Source organism: Acomys minous (genome assembly GCF_964271855.1).
Source record: "Acomys minous genome assembly, chromosome: 7".
Lineage (NCBI taxonomy): Eukaryota > Metazoa > Chordata > Mammalia > Rodentia > Muridae > Acomys > Acomys minous.
The window spans coordinates 74,447,664-74,469,203 of record NC_140488.1 but is presented as its reverse complement, the minus strand read 5'-3'; the positions used below and the strand labels follow the sequence as shown (position 1 = coordinate 74,469,203).

General features: G+C 43.8%; 1 protein-coding gene and 1 pseudogene across 5 annotated transcripts in view; both read left to right on the top strand.

The window, feature by feature from the left end:
- Positions 1-20,106, top strand: part of TAF1 (TATA-box binding protein associated factor 1) — an 85,645-nt gene extending 65,539 nt beyond the window's left edge. For 2 of the 4 annotated variants that reach the window (XM_084790996.1, XM_084790997.1), the window contains 4 exons: positions 380-502; positions 1,780-1,936; positions 2,926-3,103; positions 6,934-8,939. In XM_084790996.1, the coding sequence (XP_084647122.1) occupies positions 380-502; positions 1,780-1,936; positions 2,926-3,103; positions 6,934-7,150 (675 nt within the window). In that variant the 3' untranslated portion in view covers positions 7,151-8,939. Of the gene's footprint in view, positions 1-379; positions 503-1,779; positions 1,937-2,925; positions 3,104-6,933; positions 8,940-16,927; positions 17,555-19,648 lie in introns of those variants that run through there. The other 2 variants (XM_084790999.1, XM_084790998.1) reach the window with 2 other exon arrangements.
- On the top strand, positions 10,874-16,920 carry LOC311602655 (microfibrillar-associated protein 1-like; annotated as a pseudogene). The gene has a single exon. The product of its transcript is annotated as a microfibrillar-associated protein 1-like (transcript).
- Positions 20,107-21,540: the final 1,434 nt, after the last annotated feature.

Genomic DNA, 21,540 nt, shown 5'->3' with positions numbered 1-21,540 from the left:
TTTATCCAATTTCCTTACATGTCTCTAAGTCATTGAAACTATTAACTAATGTGAGTCCCTGAACCTAAAACATCAAGGCAAGGCTTAGAAGAAGAAAGTAGGCTACTGAGCAGAGAGGCTATTATTAATACACAAACCTGTCCCTAAGCTTTATGCAATTCTGCTTTAGTTTTTGAACATATACTCTAGATGCCAGTCTGCCAGAGTGGCTGTTAATCATGGGATTCTAAAAATGTGGCTACAAAGTTGGTCCAGGCTGTGTTTCCTCTAGGTTGTCCTGCATGTCCTTTTTCTTCAGTAAATGTTGTAAAGGAGAATTCTTTGTATTTCTTCTAGCTGTTTTCTTGGTAGACACTTAGTTGTATGTTTTATGCCACAGCCTCCTGATTTGTATAACAGCACATCCCTCGGTGTTTCTCGAGATGCTTCTGTATATCAAGATGAGAGCAATATGTCTGTCTTGGATATTCCCGGTGCTACTTCAGAAAAGCAGCTAGCACAGGTAGGATGTTATTTCTCGTGAGATTGGTGGTCTGCCTGGTGGGTGATTGTGGAGGGCTGGACTGATACCATGCACCATGAAGGATGGCTGGATCCTTTGGCCCTGAAAACAAGGCTTTGAAATGTAATTTAAGCACAGCAAACCTTCAGGGAAAATATTTGCGGCATCAGAGCAGCCTAATAGGAAGAACAGCTGCATTCAGAGACAGAGTTCAGTTCACAACAATTGGTGTACTGTTTTGTGTCTCTTAAAACTTATAAACTGGTGCTGGGGTGTTGGAACACACCTTTAATCCCAGCACTCAGGGAGGCAGAGGCAGGAGGATCACTGTGAATTTGAGGCCAGGCTGGTCTACAAAGTGTCCAGGACAGCCAGGGCTAATACAGAGAGACTTTGTCTCAGGGGAAAAAAAGTTATAAATCAAATTAAAGTGTGTGTGTGTGTGTGTGTGTGTGTGTGTGTGTGTGTGTGTGTGTGTGTATTTTTTTTCTGGTGTTTTGAGACAGGGTCTCTATGGGATTAAAGGCATGAGGCACCACGCCCAGCTCTAACTATGTATACTGGCCTTTGCCAGAGGTATCAAAAAATAATTCTCATCTAAAACTGTACCCATTCTCAAAGTTCCATAAGAGAGTACAAAACCCAGAAGGATTTTTTTATCTCAAAAATTTGGGTTAGAAAGGAAACATCCCTTCTGATGACAGTTAAGAGTGGACCAAAACCTTCCTTGTTCTTTGGTTTTTCTTGCCCTGTCTGTTATTTCCAAAGAATGACTGGGGAAAATACACATGCCTTGAGCTGTGTAAACAGCCTCCACTAGCGATGGGGTTGGCTGGGTCATCAGGGAAGAACATCTGTCCTAGATAAAGAACCATTGCTTAACTCCTACAGGCACATCCTTCAATGGTGTGCTACTTGTGTTCCTTACTCAGATTCGCCAGGGCCGAGGTAGGCTGGGCGAGAAAGACTCTGGTGTAGATATTGAAGGGTATGAGGGGAAGGAGGATGGGAAACCTAAGACTCCAGCCCCAGAAAGCTTATGGTTACATTCTATATTTATATGATAGGAGGAGCCCCAGTCATGCAGGGCAGGCCAAAGCCCAAGGTGACATCTTAGAGTCTCTCCATAGTCAGCCTTAGGATTCTTGAAACAAGCTAGACAAATCCATCCACTACAATTATTTAAGTTCTTGTGAGGCAGCAAATGGGTTGTGCGGGGGAAAGAAGGTGTGCTGGGATTTTAGTCATTGATCGGACTGCCGCCTGGACTCCTTTAGGAAGGTGAAGACAGAGAAGGTGATCTTGCAGATGAAGAGGAAGGAACTGTACAGCAGCCCCAAGCCAGTGTCCTGTATGAGGATTTACTTATGTCTGAAGGAGAGGATGATGAGGAAGATGCTGGGAGTGATGAAGAAGGAGATAACCCGTTCTCTGGTGAGTCTTGCTCCTTTGCTTCTGTTTCTGTTGTACCTCAGGTCTGAATAGGAAAGTCTTTGCTTCTTACTATATGCTTGTATAAAAAAGCTATCTCTTTTATTGGAGTCCTATTTAGTGGACCTGAGAATACTGAACCCACGCTCAGAGGAGTGAAGATTAACAGACACAGGAGGCACAAAGGTAACAGTAGAAAAGTCAGTGCCCAAGTAGCAGCTTTGAAGGGTTGTATTTGGGAATAGGAAAGGAAAAGTAAGCAAAATAATAGAAATGGTAAGGTAAAAGTATTGGAGATGAGCCTGGTGCAGCGGTGCACACTTGTAATCCCAGAGGCAGGTGGAGTTCGAGGCCAGCCTGGTATACAAAGTGAGTCCAGGTCAACCAAGGCTACATAGAGAGACCCTGTTTTGAAAACAAACAAACAAAAAAAAGAAAGTAAAATATTGGAGATGATAGAAAACAGATAGATTAGACTAAAATAGAGGAAACAAGTTAGTGGTTCTAAACTATGTATTTTGCCACTATTGACCTTTGGTAGTTAAAAGAGATGCATGCTTGAGAGGTGAGGACCATATACTCGAAGGCCATATAGACTAATTTTAAAATACTAGATAAAGATGCTAATTCTGACAAGAATTTCCTTTTCTGTTCGCTAGCTCTTGTTTTGTCTTTGTTGTTTTAAACATAACTATCTAGGGGGCTAGAGAGATGGCTCAGAGGTTAAGAGCACCATCTGCTCTTCCAAAGGTCCTGAGTTCAATTCCCAGCAACCACATGGTGGCTCACAACCATCTATAATGAGATCTGCTGTCTTCTTCTTGTGGTGGACAGGCACACGTGTGGGCAGAGTACTGTATAAATATAAATAAATCTTTGATAAAAAAAATAAACATAACTATCTTGTGCATGCTAAGCAAACACTGTAGCACTGAGCCATACCCTTAGTCCATCAAGCTGATCTCTTAATGAACCACAATCTATTTTTACAGGTCTTCAGCTCAGTGAAAGTGGAAGCGACTCTGATGTGGGATCCGGCAGTATAAGACCCAAACAGCCCCGTGTGCTTCAGGAGAATACAAGAATGGACATGGAAAACGAAGAAAGCATGATGTCCTATGAGGGCGATGGTGGCGAGGTGTCCCACGGTTTGGAGGATAGCAACATGAGGTAATAGACAGCAATATACTACGGGGCCGTGCATCATTTCCCAGCTGTGGTGACAAAGGGCCTAGCATAAGAAAGCTTTCATTTGTCAAACATTTCCTGAGCACCTCTGCTTGGGCAGGCTCTGGGAATACACATAGGAAGAAAATATAACCTGCCCTTGAGGATCACTTGTAGTGGAAGAGATTGACACAAATCATTATAGGTATGATGTCCTAAGTACCTAAGCACAAGTAAGTATAAAGTGCCGAGGTATTCCTAGGGAGTGACTTACTGTGCTTTGAAGTAATCAGGGTAAATTTCATGTAGAAGCATTTAACTTATGCTTAAAGGATGGATAGGAGTCTGCTAAGCATATGCAATGACAGCAAGAGGGATGGATCTTTACAGATGAAATAATATGTCAGAGGCATAGAAATATAACATAAAGTGTGTTCAAGAGAAAAGGGAGGTGGGTGGGGAATTAAGACTTTTGAAATAGGTCTGGAGAGATGGCTCAGAGGTTAAGAGCCCTGACTTGTTCTTCCAGAGGTCCTGAGTTCAGTTTCCCAGAAACCACATGGTGGCTCACAGCCATCTATACTGGGATCTGATTGCCCTCTTCTGGCCTGCAGGTGTACATGCAAGCAGAGCACTGTATATGTAACAATAAATAAGTAAATATTTTTTAAAAAGATTTTTGAAATAGTAAGAGATATAAATATGGAGGACCATAAGTGGCATGCCAAGGTATTTGGATTTTGTTCTGTTAGGAGTCTGTACTTTGAGGAAAAGGAAGTTGCTGGCACATTTCTATAATCTCAGTACTTAAGGTATGAAATAGGAGGACCCTAAATTCAACGCTAGCCAGATGTGGTGGTGCATGCCTAAGAAGAGGCAGGTGGGTCTCTGAATTCAAGGCCAGCCAGGTGTATAATGTGAAGTCCAAGCCAGTAAAACCCTGTGTCCTCCTCCTCCAAGGAAAAAGGAAGAAAAAAGAAAACCCTAAACATGGGCTAAGTATTAAAGTGCTATCTAAAAACAAACAAAACTATCTGGGTGTGGTGTTGCTCACCTGTGCACACTTGCAAGCTAGCCGTAGGAAGATAGGGATTTAAGATAATCCTCAGCTACAGGGTGAGTTCAAAGCAAGGGCTACACAACCAAAGGAAGAGAAAGGAACATCAGCTTTTTATGTTAGATAACTTTTATGGCATATGGAACAGATAACAGCAGTATTGAGTTTGAATTTGGGAATTAAGCCTGATAAATAAGGAGATTTTATTGAGGAAAGAAGAAAAACAAAGGATGGGAAAGTGATTTTGCCTTCAAATATGTTGGATTTATGTTGCACAAACAATCCATCTTGCCAGCAAGTAGATAAAGTCTTTTATTTATTTATCTGGCATGTATTTATCATGAGTGACAACACAAGCCATGAGATTCCTTCCTTTAAGGAGTCCTGCTTATCAGGGATTATGTAGCAGTGTGACATGAGAGACATGACAGGCAACCACAGGGTTTTCTGGGGCATGCAGGAGGGTGGGGAGGGAAGCTGATTAGAGAAGGACACTGAGTCAAATATGAATGGTAGTTTTATAGGGTAAGAAGCATAGGGTATCCCAGAGACTCAGAATGGCGTTGTGAAAACCCAGAGGCACGAGACACTTTTTATTTATTAGCTGGGCGGTGGTGGCGCACGCCTTTAATCCCAGCACTTCGAAGCAGAGGCAGGTGGATCGCTGTGAGTTTGAGGCCAGCCTGGTCTACAAAGTGAGTCCAGGACAGTCAAGCCTACACAGAGAGAGAGACCCTGTCTCAAAAAAAAATTATTTACTTTACATCCCGACCACAGTTTCCCCTCCGTCCTCGTCCTCCAGTCTTCCTTCACCCCATCTATTGTTTTCCATCAGAAAAAGGGAGGTCTCCCATGGATACCAACCAGCCCTGGCTTATGAAGTTGCAGTAATTCTAAGCTCATCCTCTCCTCTTGAGGCTTACGAGGCAGCCCAAATCAGGGAAATGCTTCCCAAAGGCAGACAACAGGGTCAGAGATAGGCCCTGCTCCTGCTGTTATGAGTCCTGCTTAAAGACCAAGCTACACAACTGTTACACATGTGCAGAGGGCCCAGGTCAGTCCCATATAGGCTCCCTGGTTGTTGGTTCAGTCTCTGTGAGCCCCTGTGGGACACGTTAAGAGAACGGTATGATCTGCTTTTGTTTTAGAACAATTGTTCTGTGTCCTAAAGAGCAGAGAATAAAAGATGTGAACTAAGAAAATCACAAATTCAAATGGCCAAGACTATATTTTATAGCTTCTTACCTGTCAATTTGGTGATCATTTTTTTAAAAGAGTATGAGGAAAAAAAAGGACATTCCCAAATGGCTGGTAATAATATGTAAATAGGGTGAGTGGGAGAGAAATATAACAATTTTTTCAGTATAAATAAAAAATTAAATATGTACCCCCTTTGGATCTAAAATACCACATTTAGGAAATTATCCTATGTGAACACTTTTATTAAGATGTTTGTATAGCTGGATGTGATGGTGTACACCCTTTATCCCAGCACAGTATGAGGCCAGTCACTATGAGATCTGGGACAGCCTGGTCTACAAAGCCAGTTCCAGGACAGCCAGAGGTACATAGTGAGATCCTATCTCAAACAAGCAAACAAACAAACAGAAAATGTACAAAGATTTTATCACAGGCCATTGTTTCTAATGGTGAAATAAATCAGAAACAGCTAACCTACTATTGAGAGACCCTTAAGTAAATCATGTTATAGCCATATATATACCAGAATACCATGCAGCTGTTAAGTCTGATACACTGTAATCCTTGCACTTAGGATGAGACAGAAGAATCACAAAGTTCAGGCTAGACTGAACTAAGTAGTAAGACTGTCTCAGAAAACCACCCAGGGGATTATGCTGTAGACTGTATTGACACAGAAGGATGTTTATTGTAGTCATTATTGAAAAAAGCAAATTTCTGAAGAATAAGCATATTTTTTGTTTGTGTTTTTTTTTCCCAAGACAGGGTTTCTCTGTATAGCCCTCGCTGTCCTAGACTTACTTTGTAGACCAGTGATCCGCCTGCCTCTGCCTCCCAAGTGCTGGGATTAAAGGTGTGTGCCACCATGCCCTAAAGGCATGCACCACCACGCCCAGCCTTATTTTTATTTTTAAAATCTTTTTATAATTTTTTGTTTATTTCAAGACAGGTTTCCATATGAAATGCTGGCTATCTTTGAATTCACTATGTGGACCAGGCTAGCCTCAAACTTGGAGATCTACCTGCCTCTGCCTCCCGAGGGCTGAGATTAAAGGCATGTGCCACTACTCCTGGCAAGCATTTTATTTTTAAATATAAAATGTTTAAGTATAAAACTTTGGGGCTTGATAGAATCTGTGGTCATGGTAGCCAGTAGTGAGTTGTGGTCAGTGTGGAAGTTTATTTCAGGTTCTCACGTATATAAAGTCAACAAGCTGATGCTTTTGGTTGTTGTTGGGTGTTTGTTTTTGGTTTGGTTATTTTTTTGGTTTTGGTTTCTCTGTGTAGCCTTAACTGTCCTGGACTCACTTTGTAGACCAGGTTGGCCTCGAATTCTTAGTGATCTGCCTGCCTCTGCCTCCCAAGCGCTGAGATTACAGGCATGTGCCACCAAGCCCAGCAAGTTGATGTTTTTGAATGTATCATTTCTTCTTAGGGGCACATGAAACCCTCGAGAGCCCATTATTTTAGTGTCCAGGGGAGGTGAGATGGCCTGATCCCTTGACAGTACAAAGCATGCAAATGCTCAGCTAGGGGATGGTGCCCAAGCTTGAGAGATGTTGTTTTCTCTTCTCAGTTATGGGAGCTATGAGGAGCCTGATCCCAAGTCGAACACCCAGGACACAAGCTTCAGCAGCATCGGTGGGTATGAGGTATCAGAGGAGGAAGAAGATGAGGAAGAGCAGCGCTCTGGGCCCAGCGTACTAAGCCAGGTCCACCTGTCAGAGGATGAGGAGGACAGTGAGGATTTCCACTCCATTGCTGGAGACAGTGACTTGGACTCTGATGAATGAGGCTTCCTAACTAAGCCTCTTTAGTCAGCCTAGGTTGATTACTACCTTTTCCCCAGCTTGTTTGTTTGTGTATAGTGACTAATAATGATATTACCAGATTAATACCTTAGCTTTAGTAATGAGTAAAATAATAATCACCTCTCCAGATCCTGGAGTAGCAAGTTCTTTCCCCTAGCCACTATTAAGAAGAGAGAGCAGACTCACCCCTCCCCACTACACTCCTTTAGTGCCATTTATTATTTCTGGTGTATAGGCATGGCACCATTTCCCTCTCTAACTTGCAGACTGGAATAGATGAAAACTCCTCTGCTAGAATAGAGAATTCGGTACTGATGGGCTGGCTCTGTAGCGCACTTAAGATACAAACCTATTGGACAAATGGTTTATTCGTGTATTACTCACTTGGATATACAATACCTCGTTCCTAAATGGCTTACAGGGGCGTGGCTGTAAATCTCTGAAACAGCCTGTGTATCCAAAATGATGGGTGGCCATGTGAATGTGCTCTCCCCCACCCTAGGAAAAATTATAGGAGAATGGTAAGTTCCTTTGGGCAAAGACTGTCTTTTTTGTTTTTTTTGATGCTTAGGATATGGTTCCATGCAAAATAGCCGCTCAGTTAATGTTCTTAAAATCATGAAATCCCAACAGATATGTTACTGTGTATCTATTCCATGCCAAGCTCTCTGTCAGATCCCTGAAGTGCAAATGTTAAATAAGAGCGCACCATCAAGTTGGGGCAGGGAGGGTGGAATTCAAACCATGTTGATAAATCATAGAACTCTTAGACGAGTACAATTAAGCTAGCTGTAAAGTATAAGGAAAAAATTGAGACGAGATCATGTGTGGAAAAGCAGGGAAGTCTTCCACCTGGAAGTTGATGAGAAGTTACTGATAGGAGTGTACCAGCTCACAAGTCCAGGCAGCATGTTACCATGAAGGGGAACGGTCGCAGTCCAGATATGACAGAACATGTTCCTTGTTTGTTTGTACCTGCCTTGTTTCAGAAAGGATGCTGGAGTGACTAGACATGACACTGAAAGACGGACAGGAAGCATACCTTCAAGAGCTTTGCACTTGAGCCAGGCATGGTGGTGCACGCCTTTAGTCCCAGCACTCGAGAGGCAGAGGCAGGTGAATCTCTGAGTTCAAGGCCAGCCTGGTCTACAAAGTGAGTTCCAGGACAGGGCTGTTAAACTGAGAAAATGTGTCTAAAAAACACTTAAAAAAAAAAAGTGCCAGGCGGTGGTGGTACACACTTTTAATCCCAGCACTTGGGAGGCAGAGGCAGTAAATCACTGTGGGTTCAAGGCCAGCCTGGTCTACAAAGTGAGTCCAGGACAGCCAAGGCTACACAGAGAAGCCCTGTATCCAAAAACCAAAACCAAACCAAAAAAAAAAAAAAAAAGAGGGAGCAAGAGAGAGAGAGAGAGATTTGCATTGGATACCAGTGAATTAAGTAATTTTATATTTAAAGAAATGAAGTTTTGTTTCAGAAATTTTCTGAATCTTGATTGAAGACAGAAATTGAGTCAAATAATGACATGTATGATCACATTTGTGCTAAGAGTAAAAAAATCAGGTGTATATGACATGTTTGTATGTGCAAAGGAAAAGATGTGAAAGAATAACGTAAAATTGTTCACAGTGATAACCTCTGGGGCATGGGAGTGGAGAGGAGGTGGTTTATATGTACCAGTAGGTAGGTATTCTGCTTTTATTTCTGTATCATTTGAATTTTATAGTACATGTTATTTTTATAATAAAACTTAAAAAATTTTGACAACAGTGTGAAGAGTGGTTTGGAGGGGTAAGCAAATGTAATTCAAGCTAAGGGGCATGGAACCTAAAGTATAGTGATGCCATTGGAATGGGGGATAAGTGGGACGGCAAGGGGTGTGATCAACAGGACTAAATTACCAGTTGGCACTTGGGATGAAAAAGGAAGACTGGCAAGGGTTTCTAGAATTTTTTTAACATAGGAAAAGAGTTTATTTGGCTTACAATTCCATATTACAGTACATCACTGAAGTGAAGTCAAGGCAAGAACCACATCCAGCCAGCCACATCCCATTTACAGTCAAGAGCAGAGAGAAAGGAATGTATCTTTGCTGCCTATTGGTTCTCATCTAGTTTCCTGTTGTCTTATGTACTAAGGACTCTTTGTCTAGGGAATGATGATACCCATAATGGGCTGGGTCTTCCTACATAGATTCATGATCATGATATCCCCCAAAGTCATGCCCTCAGGGCTATTTCTTCTTAAGAAGGTGACTGCAGGTTATGTCAAATTTACAATGAAAACAAAACAGCACAATGACCATTAAAGGATTTGGCTATGGTCACATAGCAAGAAAGGAAAGGGAAAGGCTGTGGTTGATTGCCACCATTTGCTATCAATGACCAATTACTTACCAATGCCTAAACTACTAATGGGTACTAGTTATTAATTGAATTCCTAGAAAGTAAGTTTTTATTTTCCCCTCTTCCTCCATTTCCTTTCATTAAAGAGCAGGTATCCCAAGTGTGTTAGCAGAACCCAGCATAGCAAGTTATAACAAGACTAGGTACAAATCCTCATATCAAGGCTGGATGAGGCAGTCCGGTAGGAGTAAAATGGTCCTAGGAACAGGTGTAAGAGTCAGAGACCCTCCCCACTCCCACAAGAACACCAAGCTACACAACCATAACATATATGCAGAGGGCCTAGCGCAGGCACATGCAGAGGCTCCTCCTCTGTGATTGTCACTTCAGTCTCTGTGAGTCCTATGAGCCCTACTTAGTTGATTCTGTGCATTATGCATGCTCTTGTAGTGTCCTCAACCCCTCTGATTCCCACAATCCTTCCTCCCCGTCTTCCTTGGTGTTCTTCAACCTCTGTGTAATGTTTGGCATCTACTCCCATTAGTTGTTGGATGAAGCCTCCCTGATGATGATTTGGCTAGGTTCTAGGCTCTTGGCTCTTAGTTCTTCTGGCTGATGTGGCCTGCTCTTGATCTGGGGAATCTAGAATGTAATTTTTTTTTATTCACCTTGCACCCTGCTGGTCCCATCCCTCCTCACCTCCCAGTCGCACCCTCCCACCCTCCCCTGCTCCTCAGAAAAAGACAGCCCCACTTCCCATCCACCTCAGCCCATCACGTTGCATCAAGACTGAGCCTGTCATCTTCCCCTGTGACCTGGCAAGGCAGTCCTGCCAGGGGGAAGTGATCCAAAACCAAACAACAGAGTCCATGTCAGAGACAGCCCCCGCTCGACTCACTAGAGGACCTACATGAAGCCTGAGCTGCCCATGTGCTACATTTGTCTAAGGGGCCTTCGTCCAGTGTATGCAAGGTCCTTGGTTGGTGGTTCAGTCTCAGAAGGCCCCTCTGGGCCCTGGTTACTTGGCTCTGTTGGTCCCCTTGTGAAGTTCCTGTCTCCAAGACATTTTTCTCTGCCTGCCCCACCACCACCACCACCACCACCACCACCAATTTTCCACAAGACTCTATGCATTGCCCAAACTTTGGCTGTGAGTCTCAGCGTGTTTTGAATTGCTGCTAGGTGGAGCTTCTCAAAGACGAACTCTGCTAGGCTCCTGTCTGCAAGCAGAGCAGAGTACCATTAATAGTGTCGGGGGTTGGCGCTCTCCCATGGGGTGGGTCTCTGGTTAGGCCAGTCATTGATTGGGCATTTCCTCAGTCTTTACTGTATCTGCTCTTTTTTTGTTTTGTTTTGTTTTTTGTTTTTTGTTTTTTGTTTTGTTTTTTGAGACAGGATTTCTCTGTGTAGCCTTGGCTGTCCTGGAACTCACTTTGTAGACCAGGCTGGCCTCAAACTCACAGCGATCCCCCTGCCTCTGCCTCCCGAGTGCTGGGATTAAGTGCCCCATTTTTTGATTGGGTTATTTTGTTTGTTGGTGTTTAATGTTTTGAGTTCTTTATATAATTAGGATATTAACCCTTTGTTTGCTGTAGGGTTGGTGAAGATCTTTTCCCAATCTGTAAAGTATTGTTTTGTTCTATTGACAGTGTCCTCTACCTTACAGAAGCTTCTCAGTTTCATGGGGTCCCTTTTTTTGTTTGTTTGTTTTTGTTTTTTGTTTTTGTTTTTCGAGACAGGGTTTCTCTGTGTAATTTTGCCTGTCCTGGGCTCGCTTTGTAGACCAGGTTGGCCTCGAACTCACAGCGATCTGCCTGCCTCTGTCTCCCGTGTACTGGGATTAAAGGCATATGCTACCGCGCCTGGTGGGGGCCACTGGGAAGTTTTTATTTGTTTTATTTTTATTTTTATTTTTTAAAGATTTATTTATTATACTTACAATGTTCTGCCTGCATGTACACCTGCCCACCAGAAGAGGGCACCAGATTTCATTATAGATGGTTGTAAGCCACCATGTGGTTGCTGAGAATTGAACTCAGGACCTTTGGAAGAAAAGCCAGTGCTCGCTCCTAACCTCTGAGCCATCTCTCCAGCCGCTCATGGGGTTCCATTTATTAGTTGTTGATCTTAGAGCCTGAGCTGTTGATACTCTGTTCAGGAAGGTGTCTCCTGTGCCAATGAGTTCAAGGCCATTCCCTACCTTCTCTTCTAACAGATTTAGTGTGTCTGGTTTTATGTTGAGGTCTTGATCCACTTGGACTTGAGTTTTGTGTGGGATGATAAAATAGGTATCTATTAGCACTTTTCTACATGTAGACATCCAGTTAGACCAGCACCATTTGTTGAAGATGCTGTATTTTTTTTTTCTGCCATTGTATATGGTTTTCGCTCCTTTGTCAAAAATCAAGTATCCAGCCAGGCAGTGGTGGTGGCGCACACCTTTAATCCCAGCACTTGGGAGGCAGAGGCAGGCGGATCGCTGTGAGTTTGAGGCCAGCCTGGTCTACAAAGCAAGTCCAGGACAGCCAAGGCTACACAGAGAAACCCTGTCTCAAACAAACAAAACAAAACTAGAAGATAGCAGTGAAGAGGAAGAAATTAAGGACAAGGAAATAGAGCGGCGCCGTGGCATGATGTGCGGGAGGAGAAATGAAGAGACAGAAGAATTCATGGAAATGATAGATGGAGGCTGCTCTGCGGAGGAGTCAGAGTCCCAGTCAGAAGATGAGGAGGAGACGGACAGTGAAGATGTAATGGAGCCTCGACTGACGCCTGTCTTCATTCGGAAGGAGGACAGAATGACAGGTCCAGAATGACAAACACATTGAAACAGAAGGCGCTGGAGCAGCTAGCAAAGCACATGGCTGGGGAGCGGCGCAGGTGCACACTAAAGATTGTAGAAGAAGAGCCCCAGAAAGAGCTAAAGAGAACAAGAGGTCCCTCGCCGCCCTGGACTCACTCAATATCAACGACAAAAACAACAAGGAGGACTTGGAGGCATGGACAGTCCGAGAGCTCAAAAGAGTCAAGAGGGACAGAGAAGATGGAGAAACTCTCGCAAAGGCGAAAGCCAAAGTGGACCACATACGAAACCTGAGTGAGGAAGAAAGGAAGGCCGAACTTCGGGCAAAAGGCAAAGTCATTACCAACAAGGCTGTTAAAGGCAAGTACAATTTCTCACTAAACTATCATCACTGGTGCCTTCTTCATGGATGAGGGTGAAGGCGTGCACCGGAGGGATTTGTAGTGCACCTACTCTGGAGGACCATTTGAACAAAACCCGTGCTTCCAAAGGTCACGCAGGTCAAGAAGGTTGGACATTGTGGCCGCACCAAGTACACCCACCTTGTGGATCAAGATAGCACTTCCTTTGACTCTGCGTAGGGCCAACAGAGTGCCCAGCACACCGAGTTCTTTAAACAAAAGGCAGCTGGGAGGCACCATCTGCCAAGAAGAAGAAAACTTCCTAGGCTTCGACTGCTTATTCCAACTGTGCGTCACAAGGGGATCTGGTCCTCAATTTTCTTTAGCCATTATTTACGTAGTTATTGGATCGAACCTTCTGGACTTGCTGCCATAACTTGTGTTGAAGGGCGCTTCATGTCATGTATATGTGTAATGTCTGCCTGTGGATCTCTGCGTTTCCCTCTGCTGTGGGAGGAAGCTTCTCTGTATAGTCAGTGGAAAACTATATAGTCGTTAATAAGGAAAGTATAAGCTGGGCGGTGGTGCCACTCGCCTTTAATCCCAGCGCTGAGGAGGGGCGGGGCAGAGGCAGGTGGATCCCTGTGAGTTCAAGGCCATCCTGCCCTGGAAAGGGAGTCCAGGACAGCCAAGCGTAACACAGAGAGACCTGTCTTGAAAAGGCAAAAAGAAAAACGGGGGAAAAAAGAAGAAAGTATATGACCTGCTAGTATGGAGCGATATCCTTGAAGTCATAAAATAGGCAGGGTTCGATTTCCTTTGAACAAAGGAGGATTTTACTCTATGCTCATGTACTTAGTATAAAAAGTACTGAACAAGATGCCCTTTGAACTGTTGACACCTCAGATTGAGCTGAAATGGGCAAGGTGTGTGTGTGTGTGTGTGTGTGTGTGTGTGTGAGAGAGAGAGAGAGAGAGAGAGAGAGAGAGAGAGAGAGAGAGAGAGAGAGAGAGAGAGAGAGCGAGAGAGAGAGCGCACAAGCATACCAGAGCTGTGTGAAGGTCAGAGAACAAGTTTGTGGAGGGAGTTGTTTCTCTCCAACCTTTACATGGGCCCTGGAGAATGAACTCAGGTTGGGCTTGCTCAGGAACTGTTTTAGGCCCTGAGCCATCTTGCCATCTTACTAGTTTTCTTGTTGCTATTTCCCTAATGGTCACCAAGGATGAGCGGGAGCTAGAGCTGGCGAGGAGCTCCATCAAAGAGTTACTGTGCATTTAATATACAGGAGAAGTACTGTTTCCTTTTGGCTTAGTGTCTTTGGGCTTGAGGAGAGGTAGGCACTTGGTTTATGGTCCTTGGCTATCCTGGAACACACTAAGCAGTCAGGGCTGGCCTCGCACTCTCAATGACCCTCCTGTCCCAGTTCTCAAGCGCTAGAATTACAGATGTTTGCCACCAGGGTCAGTCAGATCAGTGTTCGTTGTAGATGGTACCAACTTATTTGTCCTTTTTTTTTTCTTCCAGATGTTCTTAGCAACACAGTTGTTAGGGTATAGAAGGAGAAAATACATTGTGTGCTAGACCAGGGTTAAATAATATGACTCTCTGTCACACACACAGGGGACCTGGTTATAAGAAATAGGTTGGTGACAAAGCTCCATGGTGGCTCCTGCCTTAATTCAGCACTTGGAAGGTTATCTGAGGCAAGAAGTTTACAATTTTACCTTTTGCTTTGCCCCTTTTATTAAAGAGACGATCTCACTGTGTAGCTCTGGCTGTCCTAAAGCTCACTATGTAGACCAGGCTGGCCTCCAACTCACAGAGAGCTACCTGCCTCTGCCTGGGATTAAAGGAGTGCACCAAATTTATTTCATTTATATATTAGTATTTTGTCTGCATGTATTTAAAGTGTACTTGGTGCCTGCAGAGGGCAGAAGAAAGTATCTGATCCCCTGTTAGTGGAGTTATGGATGCTGGTGAGCCACCATGTGGGTGATGGGAATCAAACCAAGGCCTTCTACAAGATCAATAAATTCTTTTAACCACTGAGCCATCGCTCCAGTCCTGTAATGGCAGTTTCGACGCCATGCTGGGCTATATTAGCAAGCAATACCCTACCTCAAATTTTATTTATTTATTTATTTTTTTTTTTTTGGTTTTTCGGGACAGGGTTTCTCTGTGTAGCTTTGACTGTCCTGGACTCCCTTTGAAGATCAGGCTGGCCCTTGAACTCACAGCGATCCACCTGCCTCTGCCTCCAATGTGCTGGGATTAAAGGCATGTGCCACCACTGCCCGGCACCTCAATTTTTAAAGAGTAATGTTTTATGCTTTATGTAATTGTATATAGATACTATGGTGTGTGTGTGTGTGTGTGTGTGTGTGTGTGTGTAAGGGCAACTTGCAGGAGTTTCTCCTATCATATGGGTCCAAGGATCCCACTCAAGTTGTCAGGCTTGGCTGCTGAACCATCTTGCTGACCTCACTTCACAAAATAGATTTTCTTTTATTTGGTTTTTAGAAACAGGGTCTCTCTGTGTAGCCTTAGCTGTCTTGGACTCACTTTGTAGATCAGGCTGACCTCAAACTCACAGTGATCTGCCAGCCTCTGCCTCCCGAGTACTGGGATTGAAGGCATGTGTCACCATGTCTGGCCCCCAAAACATTTTTTTCAAAAGTGTTGTGAAGAATGTGAGATGTAGGTGCTAGGTTAATGGTCAGAGCAGGCTTTGCTGTGCAGCTGTCATTGGCAAAATTAAAGCACTTTTTTACAATTAGGAGATGTAGGGCTGGTGTAGTCCAATGGCCACCCATAGAAGGCTTCCTTAGTGTGTGTGAAGGCCTACATCCCATCTCCAGCACTGGGAAAACAACTTTTGAATTTATGAGAAGCAGTGAAAAAAATACTCTTTGTATTGTTTTGTGTTTTGTTTTGTTTTCTGGTTTTTCGAGACAGAGTTTCTCTGTGTAGCCTTGCCTGTCCTGGACTAGCTTTATGGACCAGGCTGGCCTCGAACTCACAGTGATCAACCTGCCTCTGCCTCCAGAGTGCTAGGATTAAAGGTGTAGCCCACCACACCTGGCCATGCTTTTTTGATTTTTTGAGACAGGGTTTCTCTGTGTAACCTCGGCTGTCCTGGACTCACTTTGTAGACCAGGCTGGCCTCAAACTCACAGTGATCTGACTGCCTCTGCCTCCAGAGTGCTGGGATTAAAGGCATACGTCACCACGCCCAGCAAAAAAAAAAAAATACTCTCAAAAATTGGCTACTGCGGTTGTAGTCAACTTTGCTGAATTGCTGGTTTAACAGTCTGCTGGAGTCCTGTGGACAATTAGTGGAGTCACTCCAAGTAGCTGCATCCAGAAAGGTCTACTTCTCCAGTTCCCAGTAACCTCTTTTCTCTCCTTTCTAGGATAGGTGGGTTGGAAGGGAGGCATAGCACTAAAGAACCCCAAATAAAGTAGGTTTGAAAAAGTTCAAAGCCTACCAAGAGTCTTTCAAAGGACAGAGTGGTGGTCAATTTCCTATACTTAGGAATGGCCAGTCACAGAAGACCTAAGTGTTGTGATTTGGATGTGGAAATTGAGGAGCCTGGGAAAAGCAGGTTCTTGGCAATGATGAATGCAGAAACCAGATGGCAAGTAGCTTGTAGAAATCAGCATCATTTTTAGGCGCTGGTTTGGGTATGTTCTTTCCTTGATCTTATCCAACCCTGAACTTTTTAGGAAAGTAGCTATTTCAGTTTAAAAAGGAGGTAACGGGTTTGTGTTCACACAAGGAGAAATAATTAGCCTTAGGTTGGAAGATTACTTTTTTTAAAAGGACTTATTTATTTAGTGTGTATGAGAGAGACAGAGAGAATGAGACAAAGACAGAGACAGAGAGACACTCATTCGTTGCAAACACTAGGAAAGAGGCCGGGCGTGGTGGCGCACGGGAAGGCAGAGGCAGGTGGATCACTGTGAGTTCGAGGCCAGCCTGATCTACAAAGTGAATCCAGGACAGCCAAGAGAAACCCTGTCTTGAAAAACAGAACAAAACAAAAACAAAAAACCAACAACAACAACAAAAAAAACTAGGAAAGAAACAAACCCTTCTCCCTGGTCATTGTGAATCCTGGTAAGATTTGTTTTTCTCCTAAAAGTAAGGGTAAGCCAGTAGGAGTGACATAGAGCCTGGAAAAGTGACCTTTACGTTGTGTTGGCAATTCAGTGTGAACTGACTAGGTTGGGCTTGGGTTAAAAGAATATTCTGTGTTTCTTCCTGAGGTGCGAGGTGGCTGCCGACTCTTTTGTGGCATCGTGGCTGCCCTGCAGCCTCTGGTGAAGCCCAAATTCATCAAAAGAGGACCAAGATGCTCATCAGGCTCCAGTCAGACCGATAGGACAAAATCAAGTGACACAGGGAGGGGCACCCAGAGGTATGGACAACAGGGTGTGGAGAAGATTCAAGGGCCGGATCCTGATGCCCAACATTCTTACAGGAGCAACAAGAAAACCAAGGACATGCTGCCTGGCAGCTTCTGGAAGTTTCTGATCCACAATGTCAAGGAGCTGGAAACGCTGCTGTGCTTTGATAGCCCATAACGTTTCTTCCAGAAGCAAAAAGCCATCATAAAAGGATCAGCACAGCTAGCATCAGAGTCACCAATTCCAACACCAGACTGCGCAGCAAAGAAAATGAGTAGATGGCTTGTGCGTGTTTTATTTGTGTTTAGATAAAACCACCAATACAGGGAACAAAAAAGAATATTCTTCTCTTGGAGAAGACTAGAGTTTGATTCCCCAGCACAGCAGCTCACAACTCTTTGTAACTAGCATCTGCAGGCAGATGCCTTCTTGCATATAACTCCCCACCCACACGCACAATTTAAAAGGAGAAAAAAAAAATTTTTTTTAAAGAAAATAGGCAAGAGCTGGGCGGTGGTGGCGCACACCTTTAATCCCATCACTCAGGGAGGCAGAGGCAGGTAGATCCGCTGTGAGTTCAAGGCCAGCCTGGTCTACAAAGCAAGTCCAGGACAGCCAAGGCTACACAGAGAAACCCTGTCTCGAACCCCCCCCCCAAAGGCAAGGGCTGGAGGATTGGCTCTGTGGATAAGAGATAAGAGCACTGGCTGCTCTTGCAGAGGGCCCAGGCTCAATTCTCAGCACCCACATGGCAGCTCGCAACTGTCTGTAACTCCAGTATCAGGTGATCCAAAGCCTTCATGCAGACATACATGCAGGAAGAACACCAGTGCACATTAAAAAAAAATCATTTTTTTAAAAAATTAAAATACCTGGGTGTGGTGGCATACACCTTTAATCCCAGCACTCAGGCAGAGGCAGATGAATCTCTGAGTTGGAGGCCAGCTTGGTCTACATAGTGAGTTCTGGGACAGCCAAGGCTAACACAGAGAAAGCTTGTCTGAAAAAAATAAAACTAAGAAGGTTACTTCTATTTGTAGCTTAAGTTTTCTCTGAGGTTTGGGGATCTTAGAAACTACAGTACAATATTTGCTAGATATAATCTGAATGTCATGTTGTCTGTGGCCCCACACTCTTAGATTGAGATGGGAGGATCACTGGCAACTAAAGCCCACGAGTTCAAGGCTAGCCTGGGCAACACAATTCTCACAAAAGTAGTTGCTAGTTCTTTTGTATGTCGGGGGCAGGGGGTGAGAATGGGTTTCTCTGCCTCTGCCTTCTAAGTGCGTTCTGGGATTAAAGGTGTGCACCACCACTGCCCAGCTAGTTGATAACTCTAATAATCTAATAAGCAACTGCCAAACTATTTTTTCCGTGACTAGGTGTTCAGATAATTTTTTTTAAAGATTTATTTATCATTATGTATACAATGTTCTGTCCACAGGCCAGAAGAGGGCACCAGATCTCATTATAGATAGTTGTAAGCCACCATGTGGTTGCTGGGAATTGAACTCAGGACCTTTGGAAGAGCAGGCAGTGCTCTTAACCACTGAGCCATCTTCCAGCCCTTAATTTTATTTTTAAAATAATATAAAGCAGAAGCCTTATACTGGAGTTGGGCAGGACAAGCCAGCAGAAAAATCAAAGAGCCCGAAGGGAAGGCACAAGAATCAGATGTTCACACCTTCAGGAGTCCCATAAAAGGACTAAACGGCAGTCAAGAGGCAGAGGCAGATGGATCTTTGTGAGTTCGAGACCAGCCTGGTCTTACACAGCTAGTCTAGGACAGCCAGGGCTACACAAAGAAACCCTTTTCTCAACACCCCGCCCCAAAAGGACTAAACGGAAAGCCACAGTATATATGCAGAGGACCCAGTGGAGGCCCCGTGCTTGCTGCTCCTGTCTGAGGACCAAACTCAGGGCCTTGCACTACCACTGTGCTAAATCCCCAACCCCAAGAGTATTTTTAAAAAGAGAAACTTTCCAGCCGGGCGTGGTGGCGCACGCCTTTAATCCCAGCACTTGGGAGGCAGAGGCAGGCGGATCGCTGTGAGTTCAAGCCAGCCTGGTCTACAAAGGGAGTCCAGTACAGCCGAGGCTACACAGAGAAACCCTGTCTCAAAAAACCAAAAAAAAAAAAAAGAGAGAGAGAAAGAAATTTTCTTCAGAAGTCTTAATATTGTTCACGTATTTAAAAAAATAAAAAATAAAAAACAAGTGTTCTGCCAGGTTGTAGTGGCACACACCTTTAATCCCAGCACTTAGGAGGAAAAGGCAGGCAGATCTCTAAGTTCCAGACTAGCCTGGTCTATAGAGCTAGTTCCAGGACAGCCAAAGCTACAAACTACACAAAGAAATTCTGTCTCAAACAAAACAAAACAAACAAACCAATAAAAAAAGAATAATGTTCTAGGTGACCATGAAAACAGAAATACACATCTATAGTTAAATAGTTTTGTATTTTGAGATTAAGAGTCATAGCCAATTTGCAGGCTGGGTTTTCTGATTTATAGTAGGTAATTTTGGCCAACATACTTTTCTTGCTTGAAGTAAACTTTCCATTCATTCTACCTCCTCCAGCCTTCTAAGTGAAATGCCAGCTGGGGCTCCAGGTTCCAGCTCAAGTGCTATCTGGACCAGAAGGAAGAAAACATTTTAGCAAAACTCCACATTTCGGAGCTGCAGAGATGGCTCAGTGGTTAAGAGCACTGGCTTTTCTTCCAGAGGTCCTGAGTTCAATTCCCAGCAACTACATGGTGCCTCACAGCCATCTGTAATGAGATCTGGTGCCCTCTTCTGGCCTGCAGATGTACATGCAGGCAGAGCTCTGTATACATAATAATAATAAATAAATCTTTTTTTTTTTTAAAAACTGCACATTTCAGACCCAAGTGTCTTAGGATTGTAATGTGAGGTGTGCTATTGCAGTCTTTGTTATGTGGGGTGGCTTGCACTGTTGGTGACCTTGAACAGTTCAGGTTGTGTTCCTCAGGGGTGATTTTGTCATTAAAGCATGTGGCTGCTGTGATTTGCTTGAATGTGCCCCACATGTGGTCAGCTTTCTTCTCAGTGTGCCATGGTTAGGAGGTTGTGGCATCCTCACTGAGGCTCCTTAGGTCATTAGGGGTGCTGCCCTGAAATGAGAGTCAAATACTATCTGGAAGTCCAGCCAGAACCTTAGATGGTGAATCATCATAAGAGTAAGACTGTAAGAGTAGCGCCTCCTCACTCTCTATCTCACCTCATAACCTCTAACTCTCACATGATGCCATCCTTTATCATGTGACACATCCAAGGAGATCCTCACCAGAGGCTGGATTGATGGGGTTACCCAAGTTTGAACTTTCTTCCAAAACAAAAGCTAAATAAACTTGTTTTCCTTGAAAACTATATACCATATTTTCTGGCATAGAAGACAAGTGATATAATATTAGTATTACTAATAGAATTTGGAATATACTCACTATATGAGACGACTACTCTTCCAATGCACACCCTGTGCAGCAGACTTGGGCATGTGTCTATTTGCAGGCCCCTGACTTTGGCACGGACTTTTTTTTTGGGGGGGGGGTTAAAAAGTCGTCTTATATGCTGGAAAATACTGTAACAGCGGATCGCTGTGAGTTCGAGGCCAGCCTGGTCTACAAAGTGAGTCCAGGATGGCCAAGGCTACACAGAAAGACCCTGTCTTGAAAAACCAAAAAATAAAAAAAATAAAAAATAAAAAAAGAAAGAAAAACAAAACAAGGCCTAGAGAGACAGCTCAGAGGTTACACTGGCTGCTTTTCCAGAGGTCCTGAGTTCAGTTCCCAGCAACTACATGGTGGTTCACAACTATCTACAATGTGATCTGATGCCCTGTTCTGGCATGCAGGTGTACATGCAGGCAGAGCACTGTGTACATAATAATAATAATAATAATAATAATAATAATAATAATAATAATAATAAATATTTTTAAAGCAAAAAAATTAAAAAAGAGGAAGGAAGAAAAAAAAAAGAAAGGAGGGGAAGTAAGGTTAAGAACACTTGCCGTTCCTGTATAGGACTTAGGTTTGGTTCCCAGCACCCACACAGCAACTCAAAGCTGACCTCCATGGGCACAAGACAGGAATGCACTGCACATACATACATACAAGCAAAACACTTAAACATCTAAAATACAGCCAAGTGTAGTAACACATGCCTTTAATCCTAGCACTCCTCACAGTCCTTATTTTAATAGGAGTTTTGGGGAGGCAGAGGCTGGCAGTTTCTTGTGAGTTACAGGCCAGCCAGGAGAGCGCCTGTCTCCAAAAAGCGAGCAACAACATCAACAACAAAAAATACCTTTTTGGTAATTAATTTTTTACATCACACTTATAGCCCCCTCCCTCCTCTCCTCCCAGTCACACCCTTCCTCATCCTCTCTCCCCTATTCCTCAGAAAAGGGGAGTCCCCTCTTCTTATCTACCCCAGCTCCTTAAGTAATA